Here is a 12,245-nt window from a genome sequence, read left to right on the forward strand (position 1 = left end):
CTCTCGAACTGGCACCTCCGGCTCGTCTTTATCCCCCTCCCGGTTGATAAGAACAATTCATCGCCAGGCATGCGTCCTAACGGCCCAGCCATGCCCTCCTCCTCATCACAATCAGTTTTCCAAAAAATACTCTAAGGGTATACAATACAGTATGCTCAGTTTACCATGTGAAATTTCATGGATCAAAGGCAATTTCAGGGGTTTCTGATAAGAATCTTGTGACTATGGTGTGGATTATGTCTCAGCATATGAGAAGTTTTTTTTACAGATACTGAATATGTTACATTACTTTGAATGTTTGTGAGTGGTCTTTAAAACACGTGTTCACATGAAAAGAATGAAATAGAACACCCAGTCACTTGTCATGCATTCATCTATAGAACTTATTCAATCATTATTGATTGTGACGAGGTGGAGGGCATGGCTGGGCCGTTAGGATGCATGTCTGGCCATGAATTGTTCTTATCAACCGGGAGGGGGATAAAGACGAGCCGGAGGTGCCAGTTCGAGAGAGAGAGAAGATTTTTATTCTGAAGTGGGGAAGTTTTCAGGGAAAATTGTGAGGGAGATCCTGTGCTCAAGCCTTTTATACACAAAAGGGATTTATTGAAATCAGTTTCTGTGCTGACAGTCTCTTAATGCCTCAAACAATCTGACATTAGGATCGTGTACAATGCTGCTTTTGGCTACCAAAAGTATTATGTTAAAACAGTGCTGTTTTACACTATGTCAGAAGTACCATAAGCTTCTGTTTATCCTCTTAGACTGATATTGAGAAGCCATTTTAACTGGAAAAAAACAACAACACTTGTTAACAAAACCTTGCAGTTCCATAATGCACTTACTTGGAGACGGCGGTGGTTTTAAGGGAGAGTTCGAGAGTTGCTTTTGTTCATTGCTGTTCCTCATTGACCTTTTGTTTTTGAAGGTCAGAGAGCTCATTTTTCTGACCATTTTGAACCTCGCTCTAAACGACTTCATATAACCAAGCATCTCTTCCTTGACTGGACTATCTATTTGACTTCCACCATTTTTCAGACATATTGTTTGGAGTTCATCTTTTTCCCAAGCTGATGGGTCATTGACCTTATTATCTCCATCTGTTTCTGCTTTTCCACTCTCTGCCATTTTGCAATGCATCAGTCCGATCCAGCTTGTAGAAAATATATTAAGAACTTTGTAGAATTGTAGAATTACTGTTCCAAAATGACAACTCAAGGTTTGTAGGGTGTTACCAGCTAGATCTGAATGTAAGAATGCATCAGTTGAATATGCCAGCAGGTACATCAAGTTTTTTTTTCACCAGGGTGAAATCATGTAGAATGTGCATACTGTTATAGCAATAGAAAGAACTGAACTCACATTAACAACACATTGAACATTCAAAACTCAGTTCTACAATAAATCTCTACACCTCACATAGCACATATACCATAATTACTGAAACAACTGTAAAACCATAAGAATTAAATATGGGCTCACCTTTTTACACAAAATAAAAAACAGGGAGTAACAGAACATTTCTTTAAGCACAAACAAGCTGTTATCACACTTTCTGAGCACACTATGCTCAAAAGAGCTCACTTTCCACTTTCTAAGGAAAGGAAGTGCAATCATTTCACTCTGAGAAACTTTAAATCAAAAATGAATTTAATGTATAAAAGTGATTTTTTTGGATGCCCAGTATTTTTCTTCTGTTGTCTATAGTTTCAAATCCTTTAAGTTGACACTAACATCTGTTTTATCCCAACGTTGTTGGTTAAAGGTTTACATCAATGACAGATCATTGCACTGTAGCTTGTGGCTGCCGCACAAGATCTTGTCATGGCTGTGAGGTCAGGGGCCAGAAATTAGTTATCATTTCTGAATGTTCATAATATGTAATGAACATTATTTTATTTAAGTAGTCTTTATGGTTGAAGACTCTTCTTGACTCATGAGCTGATAAATATATTTTAATACAAAGAGTTGGTAACACTTTACAATAAGTTTCAATTTGTGAACATTAGTTAACAACATTAGTTAACATGATCTAACAATGATACTTTTACAGCATTTATTAATCTTGGTTAATGTTAATTTCAACATATATTAATACATTTTTTGAATCAAAAGTTGTGTATGTTAACATTAGTTAATGTATTATGAACTAACATGGACAAACAATGAACAACTGTATTTTTATTAACTAACATTAACAAAGATTCATAAATACTGTAAAAAAATAAATATATTGTTCATTGTTAGTTCACGACACCTAATGCATTAACTAATGTTAATGAATGCAACCTTACTGTAAAGTGTAACCAAATCATTTAACTACAGTATTTTCAAATGGTACACACATACATTAGGCTATTTTACTGCTAAAGAAATAGTAGACATACCATATAGTAATTAAAGACATTAATATTAAGAGTAGCAAGCACAGATAAGCTATTATTAATTTGACATGCATTTTAGATACAGTGGTTTAATTTCATTTTTTCAAAATGCCCCCCTGCCAGTCTTACATTTTGGTTACAAGCTCTTTGTTACAATTGTAACAACCTGACTTGTTGTATTCAATTAAATATTTTGCTTCAGCTTTCACATTGTAAATATGCTATTTATGCCACATTTATACAGTAGGGTACAACAGATCAAAAGGCACATCTTAAGGAAAATTAGCTTTTTTCTGGTCACAAAATGTATCAAGATAAAAAAATATATATATTTCTTTTGATTGAATATTGATGGAGCAACATAACTTGTGTGAAAATATATAATAATGGAAAGTTGTTTTGATTAAAATTCATTTTTTTTTAAAAAAAGGTGGTGAGGGAGACTTTTTACCCCAAATGCTATCCTTTCATGTATTGGACAGAAATTAAAAACTTTGGATTTAATGACCTTGAACAAAATTTTAAATTATAAATAAGTATTTTGTCTCAAAATAAATGTGTTAATTTCATTAATTTTCATTAGCTACATAAATTTGCAACATTTAATATATATATATATATATATATATATATATATATATATATATATATATATATATATATATATATATATGTATGTTTGGAAACATTGCAGTATTATATGATCTCTGCCTCTCACTCACCTGAGCTTCGCGTTCCTGTTCAAAATCGGACAATGGAAAATTATCTTTTGCTTTCCGCTATATGTGCCAAACTCACTGCACCAACAGGTTCAACCGGGCAAAGAGTCACTAAAGTAATTTCCAGTAAATAAGAGTAAAGCCTGCGAAACAAAACCGTGCTTTCACTACAGTTTGGGATTCACCTTGACACGTCACTGAATAGTTGCATTATTAAGAGCACATGAGATTGTTAAAGGAATTGTGCTATTCCCTTATCCATACCACTAAGTCCAGTTTTTAGGTTTAAAATCAGTTTATACAGTTCAGTCAAAAATGGGCTTTGCAAGAGTCACTGAATTCACTGACTTCAGGAGTTTTGCTTTTAGAAAAATTATTACATATCACTGTCAGATTCCCATCATCTATGGGAAATACAACTGAGCTTACCACTGAGAAAAATAAATTAGAGAGGTTACATGCATCATGTATTTCCTTAAATGCACTAGTAACAGTTCACAATAAGTTTATGTTAGGCTAAAAATAGTTTACACAGTAACACTTTACAATAAGATTACATTTATTAACATTAGTAAACTACATTAGTTAACTTTAACAATGAACAATACTTTTACAGCATTTATTAATTTTGGCTAATATTCATTTCAACATATAGTAATAAATTTTTTAATTAAAAAGTTGTATTTGTTAACATTAGTTAATGCATGAACTAACATGAACTAACAATGAACAATGTTTTTTTTTATTAACCAAATTTAACAAAGATTAATAAATGCTGTAAAAATATAGGCTATAGTTCATTGTTAATTCATGAGATGCACTAACAAATGTTAACGAATGGAAACTTATTGTAAAGTGTTACCATTTACACAGTAGTTATCAAAAATGAACAATACTTTTACGTTAATTTTTACATTAAGCTAATACATTTTAACATTAAAAGTTGTAAATGCTTACATTAGTTAGTTGCATTGTGAACTAACATGAACTAACAATGAACAATAGTACATTTATTTATATCAGCACTAACCAAGAATAATTAATGCAGTAAAAAATGGCTTATTGTTAGTTCATGATACTTAATGCATTAACCATGGAGCCTTTGATTGTTAAACATTAGCCAAATACACTGACCAGCCACAACATTAAAACCACTGAAGTGAGTAACATTTATTATCTTGTTACAATGGCACCTGTCGAGGGGTTGGATATATTAGGCAGCAAGTGAACAGTCAGTTCTTGAATTTCATGTGTTGGAAGCAGAAAAAATGGGTAAGCGTAAGGATTTGAGCGACTGGCTAGAGGACTGGGTCAGAGCATCTCCAAAATGGCAGGTCATGTGGGGTGTTCCCAGTATGCAGTGGTTAGTACCTACCAAAAGTGGTCCAAGAGAGGACAACCGGTGAACTGGCGACAGGGTCATGGGCGCCCAAGGCTCACTGATGCGCGTGGGGAGAGAAGGTTAGCCAGTCTGGTCTGATCCCACAGAAGAGCTACTGTAGCACAAATTGCTGAAAAACATAATGCTGGCCATGATAGAAAGGTGTCAGAACACACAGTGCATCGCAGCTTGCTGTATATGGGGCTGCGTAGCCGCAGACCGTTCAGAGTGCCCATGCTGACCCCTGTCCACCGTCGAAAGCGCCTACAATGGGCACGTGAGTGTCAGAACTGGACCATGGAGCAATTGAAGAAGGTGGTCTGGTCAGATGAATCATGCTTTCTTTTAGATCATGTGGACAGCCTGGTGCGTGTGCATCGTTTACCTGGGGAAGAGATGACAGCTGGATGCACCATCGGAAGAAGGCAGGCTGGCGGAGGCAGTGTGATGCTCTGGGCAATGTTCTGCTAGGAAACCTTGGGTTCTGACATTCATGTGGATGTTACTTTGACACACACCACCTACCTAAAGATTGTTGCAGACCACGTACACCCCTTCATGGCAACGGTATTCCCTGATGGCAGTGGCCTCTTTCAGCAGGATAATGCACCCTGCCACACTGCAAAAATTGTTCAGGAATGGTTTGAGGAACATGATAGAGTTCAAGGTGTTGACTTGGCCTCCAAATTTCCCAGATCTCAATCCGATTGAGCAATCCACTCCACAGCTGCTCCACCTCGAAACTTACAGGACTTACAGGATCTGCTACTAACGTCTTGGTGCCAGATACCACAGGACACATTCAGAGGTCTTGTTGAGTCCATGCCTCAATGGGTCAGAGCTATTTTGGCGACATGAGGGGAACAGGTGGTTTTAATGTTGTGGCTGATTGGTATATAAGATTTTTATTGGTTGGCGTGATCTTGGTCAGTTACATTTTACCCCTCTGAATCAGAACTGGTAATGTTTGTTTTGTAAGAGCCATTTATTTGCTTCCTTATAAATTACAATAACCAATTCATCTCTATAAAAGCTTAAATGGGACTTTAACCTACTCAACATTCTTTACAGGTCTAAACAGGCAACAGCTGCACTAAAAAAAAACAAATATGTCAGACACTCCCTAAAAAACTTTCAGGTAAGAGCTTTACATATACTATACCTACCATGCTGTGTATTTTTCTGCCTTCATCTATAAATGTTTAGAAAATAATTAATTTAGCAGCTTTTTACAAATAGGCTCATGAATGTTTAAAAGGTGACACGCTATGATTTCAGTGACTTCAATAACTTGCAAATAAGACTGAGCACTGTTTTTGATAACCTTTTAAAAGGAATGACAACCTTTAATATTATTTTTCATTGTGTATGTTCTTCGTTTTTTATTATTTTGCATTACTATATTACTATACTGTAAATCTTCCATAGTCTTTATTTAAGGAATTAGTTAGTCACTAGTGGCTTAGAAACTGCAATTGTTTATGGCCAAGGAAGATCCGAGGTTTGTTTTCTACAAGTAAATGACTACCCAATCATATTGAAAAAAAACCCCACTATCTACATGATAAGAAAGATAGTCAGGGTTGGGAGGGTTACTTTTGAAATGTATTCCACTACAGATTACAGAATACATGCTGTAAAATGTAATTTGTAATGTATTCCGTTAGATTACTCAAGGTCAGTAACGTATTCTAAATACTTTGGATTACTTCTTCAGCACTGGTAGATTTTTTCACTTGTTTTGACTATAAAAACTCTGCCAGTACAGTAAAACAAAATCAACACACTCTCATGGTGGAATCCGACTTTTCTAAATTTGATTAATTCGTATGATATTGTGCGACTGCACTTATTTGAATTCCTAGGACTTTCACAACAGCCAATGTCGTCGCTGGACATCGTTTCCATCTAATACGCGACAATTACTTGCTTCTGTCACACACAACAGCTTCCTATCATGTTTACACACTCTACTGATTGGTTAAGTTTAGATAAGGGGTTTGGGTTAGGGTATAATATTAATAAGTATGTCCTTAATGCCTCGTGTGCAGAACTCATGCTTACTTCCACATTAGACATCCGGGAATTTGCACGTGATGAAGTCGTACGAATTTATGCAAACAACATCGTGCGAGACCATACGAAATAGCCAACACATAAATGATGTACAACTTTTCATGAGATTGGGTTGGATAAAGCAAACTGATCTTGTTTTAAGGACTTTTAGATATTTTTAGAGAAAAACAGTTAAACAAATTATCATCAAAAATGTTTGCCCTAATATCAAAGGTCTTACTAGAGAAAAAAAAAAATATGATCTAACATGGATTTTCTTGATAAGAAAATATGATCATGCCTGGTAACATGTGCATGTAAAATAGCTAGAAATAGCATTTTAGCTTAGCATAAAACTGACAATTTACACAAGGTTTATTTCTATTTCTGCTGCTCCAAACTTACTTCAAACTTACTTCTCTGTCTGCTCGTATGAATGTAACACCTCATAAGTACTGTAAGTGTTTCACCGCTATTCAAATGCTCTTTGGATCACATCATATATGTTTATTTACACAATGTTTTCCAACTGAATAGACTAAATATTAATTGGAACAAATGACAATAAAATTAAAAGTAATCTCTTCAGTAATCAAAATATTTTTTTGAATGTAACTGTATTCTGATTCATAACTGTTTAAATTGTAACTGTAGTGGAATGCAGTTACTGTACATGTATTCCGTTACTCCCCAAACTTGAAGAAGTGCACTATGATACTGTTGTGCTTGAATGGGAGATGGTGCATTCTATTTTACTTCCATGCAATGTTCTGACTTTTTACCACTATTTTATAGACATTTATCTTCAGAAACAGTTTGGATTAGGTGAAACAATGGAAACATCTCCTTCAGGTAATAAAGTATATCAGTGTCAATTTCACATAGTGTTGTGAGTGATAATGTTGTTTTTGAATACATCTTTTGTCCACTTCAATTTTAGAATGAACTAGATTCGGAGGAGAAAGTTAATTATTAATTTTCATTATTGACTGATTTTTAGGATTTAGTTTTTTGGTCATAATATTTTCTGTTTGTACAGTGGGCAACATCGTATGTAGGTTGTCGTCTATAAAAAAAAATCATGAAAAAGAAACTATTTAACCAGCCACAATCACAGACACAGTCTTTAAAAATTATAACAGAGAAATTTGAAACTAAGGACACAGAGATCCCCCTAAAGCCATGCTCTGGTGAAACCCTGTTCCATTTGTTTTTGTCATAAATGCACCTTTCATGCATAGTGCTCTTTGTTAAATTGATCAAAACTACACTCTCTCATATTCTCCTCCCAGTTTTGCAGATCAGAGATAGTATAGAGAGGGAAATACTAATGGAGGCCTATCTGAACCTGCTCTCCCTCTGCCTGGAGCTTGATCAGGAATGGGAAGCTCTGAGGGAAGGAGCCTCTCCCTTGAATCTAGACAATAAAGAGACAGATGTCAGCATGCTCTCTGAGATCCCAAGAGACAAAATGACTGAGATTGTGTGCTCTAGTTCTCTGCCTTCTTACAATAAAGAGTTGCTAATGTATGTGGCCACAATTATACTAGAGGATGAGAAGAGACAGGGAAAGCCAGGGGTGATGAAGGGATGGAGGGAGGCATGGAGGAATGCGGTACTAGAAGGGGTTAGAAAAACATTGAAGAAAGGTAACCTGGACAGCCAGGAGAAGAACACTTCCTGGTTGGCGGTGCATCTGGGGCTTCTGGGTAAAGCTATTGTGGAGGATCTGGAGACAGTTAAGGTAGAACTTCTGAGCTCATATCCAGCAGACTTTAATGTGTTTGAAACCTATGTGTCCTGCCATCATGAGGCTGTGGGAGAGCATTTAAAGAGACTTCTGGAACATGTGACAGAGCTGAAAGATTACTACACTCTTCTAGAATTTATTATCCATCGCTACCCCAGGTGAGGTGCTGGCTTTGAGACATCATGCCCATTCAAACAGAATTCTGAATGCAACTTTCAGAAGATTCATCTCATTTTTGAAAATGATGCTATTGTTTATATAAAAAAAAAGTGTTTGTGTAGAATAATGCGGCAGAGATCAAGTCTAAGATCATTTGCATGAAGCTGAAAATTCTTACATAGTGATGCTTCACTTTCAAATATTCATTCACTGTTTGGTATTTCATTGACATTACACAGTGAGAACATTATGGGTAGTTTCTCATTCCTGACAGAGGAGCAGAGAGCTCTTAAACTGGCAGAAGACTTCCTAAATAAAATTAAAAACTCTTTGTATCATCGTCTAAATGTGAGCTGTATCAGAAGAAAAGAGAGTTTAGTACATGCAAATACACCATATAAGTATTATGAATTTGTAACATATTTTCGTCTTTGTCGGCTTATTTGTTGTTAGGAGGACTTTAAAAATGCACTGGAGAATATCATCAAGACTGAAAGGGAAGAAGTGTGGGGAATGAAGAAAATTCCCATCAGAACAGACGGTAGATACCTCAAACATCCACATGGACATCAGTCAGGTACATAAACCTGCATAATTCTGTCACTAGAGGGCAATAAATGTAAATATACTGCATATAATGTATATACACCAATCAGCCACAACATTAAAACCATCTGCCTAATATTGTGTCGTTCCCAGGCACGTGCCGTGGGCTTTGAGACTTCATGACCAAATTGTTTTAAATTCAGAACAGTAATATTGCTCATATCACACAAATTAAAGATGTTTGTGTCCATTAAATCATACATGAACCACAGTGCTAGAAGCGCTTGTTTTGACATAGGCCTACAACAAAAAGAAAAAGAAAATATTGCCAGTTACATGTTTCATTATAGGCCTCACATGTCACTCTTCCCACAGTTCAGAACCACTGGAATAGACAGCGCAACTAACTAATCTGACCGCCAAAGACATCAATCGTACCCTGAATGCACAAGGCAAATTAAAGTATACATGGCAGGCTCACACGTCGCGCCTGATGGGCTAGAGGCCGGGCTGCCTTACCCTCTCACCTGCCACAGACATGGGAAGACAGGCCGCCAAGCACGCCGCCGCCCCTTCATGGAGCCCCGTCCAACTGCGAGGATGCCAGATTCCCCCTTTATTATGAACACTATTCCCCCTTGGACACTTTATTATCCCTTTTACAGACATGTTACTTTTATTAATATTTCCAATAAATGCCTCTCCGAGGCTTGACGCCAAACCCACTATGTCTGTCAGTGCATATATATACTGTAGGCCTATATGTCATATGGACCCTTTTCACATTTCCGGGTGTAGATCATGGAGGTAAAGTATACTGGGGTAAAATTCTATAGCGGTGAATGGGGGATCACAGCAAATAGTATTTTTGCATTCCCATTTTCTGGGTAGCAAAATAAAAAATATTATGTTTCCACTACTTTCCAAAATACGAGATGGATTACGGCAGTCAGACAAGAGAAAGGTGCCAAATTTACGGTACTCCCTCAGCAGTCATGTCAAGTCATTTTTGTTTGTCTTGCACTTTTCACAGTACACATCGTTTCAAAGCAGCTTTACAGAAAAATCATACTGTAATGTCTTAAACGTCCTACAGTCCCCAGTGAATAGCTTCACACACACACACACACACACACACGCACACACACACACACAACTTCATTGCAAATTGCCTTAATGTTTTTGCCTTTAATTCACCAGTGAGCAAGCCAAAGGCAAGGAAGGAATGAAAAACTCGATGTTAGTTAGTCGAGAGAAACCAAACTCAGCTTTGGGAGCCAGTGCTTCTATGGATTTTCAGCATGAGCATAATGTAGTTCATACAATACAAGTTATTTATTAATTGAGTAGATTAAGTGATTAAACTTTTTTGGTAGCCAATGTTTAAAACTAAAAGGGTATTGATTGAATGTAACTTTAAAGGAATATTCCGGGTTCGACACAAGCTAAGATCAAACAAGCATTTTTGGCATTATGTTGATTACCATAACAGAACAGTCCTTCCTTTTCTTTAAATAAAGCAAAAATCAAGGTGACAGTGAGGCACTTACAATTGGTTTTGTAGGGACTTTCCCATAGCGGCCAGTAGAGGTCGCTTAGAGAATGGAAATTATTCTGAAGTCATGTTTTAAGTTCTTGTCTTGTCTCTATTCTCTATGTTTCCCTTGATTGCTGCCTGATGTGTCTCATTTACCCAATTAGTCTTGGTGTATTTAATGCCCCCATGATCTCCTTATTTTGGTCGGTTCTTGTTCTTGGATGTAATGGTTTGTGTTGCACTTGAGTCTATATTGTGTTTCTCCAGTGTTTCTTACATTTCTAGTTATCCTTGCATTTCTTTTGAGTTTATAATTGCATCTGCTTGCATTTAGATCCGTGATTTCTCATCCTTCATCTCTACAGACGTTACACAATGGAAGTAAATGGGACCATTTTTTGGAGGGTTTAAAGGGAGAAATGTGAAGCTTATAATTTTATTAAAGCACTTTCATGAATAATCTTGTAAAAACTCATGTATTATTTGAGCTGCAAAGTTGGTTAAATCGGTGTTTTTATGATTGTTTTATGGTTTTAGGCTTTACAGCGTTCCCTTTCAAGTTGGAGTCACTTCGACGTTATGTTGTAAGATGACACTAGGGGTTACTCCTGAGAGCACGATCTCACTCTGAATACTATACCATCTGGGCAATTCATTGGCAGGTGAAGTTCGGAGCTCTGCCCCTGAACTTCACGTGCAAAGTGTGAATATAAAAGGAGCCCGAATTCATCATTACCTCTGAACTTCTCTTTCAGAGTCGAGACGCTTCTCACCTGTTGGATCACGCCTTCTCTTTGTTCGCTACAAAAAAAAAAAGCACTTTTTGGCGGACTCAATGCCTTCCTGTCTGCCTGTGCTTTGTGCGATCTTCGCCTGTGAAGTTCTGCAGCAGTGTTGCCTGTGCCCTGTGTGCGCCGACGAATTTCGCTTGTATCTTTTTAAATACATTTCTGTAAAAGAGCACATTTGCAAAATTGTTGTATTTATCAAAATGGAATTTCGCAAATGTATTACTCCCTGCGGGAGACACATCCCGCCATCCAACGGGCACGAACACTGCGTTTTTTGTCTGGACTGCGCCCATGCCCAAGCAGCATTCAGTGAGACTCACTGTGACGCCATGAGCCTCAAGACACTGCGCTCCACTTCTGCAGCCTTCCACAATGCCTCCTCTGTGGATCCCGAGGTACCACATGAGGAAGGCGCATGAGTCTCAGAAATGGAGCTTGGGGATTTTGAGGAAGACCTCTCACCAGGACAAACCCATCAGGCTTCCTGCTCCCCTCTTGCAGAGTTATCACCTGTAGTATACACCGACGAAGATCTCCGTACCTCTTCAGAGGCGCATGGGTTGATCTCCTTTGGCTTATCCACGGATGACGACGTGGTGTCTCTCGTGGTGTCTGAAGGCGAGGACTGGTCACTCCAGCCAAGCGCATTAACAGATCAGATCCCGAGCTAATCCATGTGCTTTCTCTGGCAGTCGAGGTGCTCGGGCTCAAGTGGTTTCCCCCACCTGAGCCTGAGCGCAGGAGCAGGTTTGCATTCACAGGCACTTGCTGCTTGCTCATTTGCAGCAATAGGGACTTTGAGTCAGTTGGGCAAACAGTCGTCTCATGCCAGTGCAGAATATCTTCTTTTTTGGGAATGTTTTCAGAGGGCACTGGGTCTAATGGCCGCATCAGCTGCAGTTACGCCACTGGGCCTGCTTGAA

The 12,245-nt window shown here is 37.6% G+C and overlaps 2 protein-coding genes across 7 annotated transcripts in view; one reads left to right on the forward strand and one right to left on the reverse strand.

The window, feature by feature from the left end:
- Positions 1–3,117, reverse strand: part of LOC127412285 (exocyst complex component 3-like protein 4) — a 29,116-nt gene extending 25,999 nt beyond the window's left edge. For both annotated transcript variants that reach the window (XM_051648521.1, XM_051648520.1), the window contains exons 1-2: positions 3,107–3,117; positions 846–1,244 (exon numbers count right to left, since the gene is read on the reverse strand). In XM_051648521.1, coding sequence (XP_051504481.1) covers positions 846–1,140 — 295 coding nt within the window. In that variant the 5' untranslated portion in view covers positions 1,141–1,244; positions 3,107–3,117. The remainder of the gene's footprint in view (positions 1–845; positions 1,245–3,106) is intronic.
- Positions 3,118–5,233: 2,116 nt separating this feature from the next.
- On the forward strand, positions 5,234–11,392 carry LOC127412453 (tumor necrosis factor alpha-induced protein 2-like). Of its 5 annotated transcripts, none has more exons than XR_007892426.1 (5): positions 5,234–5,444; positions 5,556–5,622; positions 7,335–7,391; positions 8,902–8,989; positions 9,370–11,392. XR_007892426.1 is itself a non-coding variant. In XM_051648824.1 (3 exons), exons 1-2 carry the CDS (start codon positions 7,762–7,764, stop codon positions 8,963–8,965), a joined length of 750 nt encoding a protein of 249 aa, XP_051504784.1. In that variant the 5' UTR covers positions 7,409–7,761; the 3' UTR covers positions 8,966–8,989; positions 9,370–11,391. The 5 variants fall into 5 exon arrangements, 1 of the variants encoding a protein (XP_051504784.1); XR_007892425.1 differs by having other exon boundaries at positions 5,234–5,458; positions 8,902–9,025; positions 9,370–11,391; XR_007892424.1 differs by having other exon boundaries at positions 8,902–9,025; positions 9,370–11,390.
- Positions 11,393–12,245: the final 853 nt, after the last annotated feature.

Source organism: Myxocyprinus asiaticus, chromosome 21 (genome assembly GCF_019703515.2).
Source record: "Myxocyprinus asiaticus isolate MX2 ecotype Aquarium Trade chromosome 21, UBuf_Myxa_2, whole genome shotgun sequence".
Lineage (NCBI taxonomy): Eukaryota > Metazoa > Chordata > Actinopteri > Cypriniformes > Catostomidae > Myxocyprinus > Myxocyprinus asiaticus.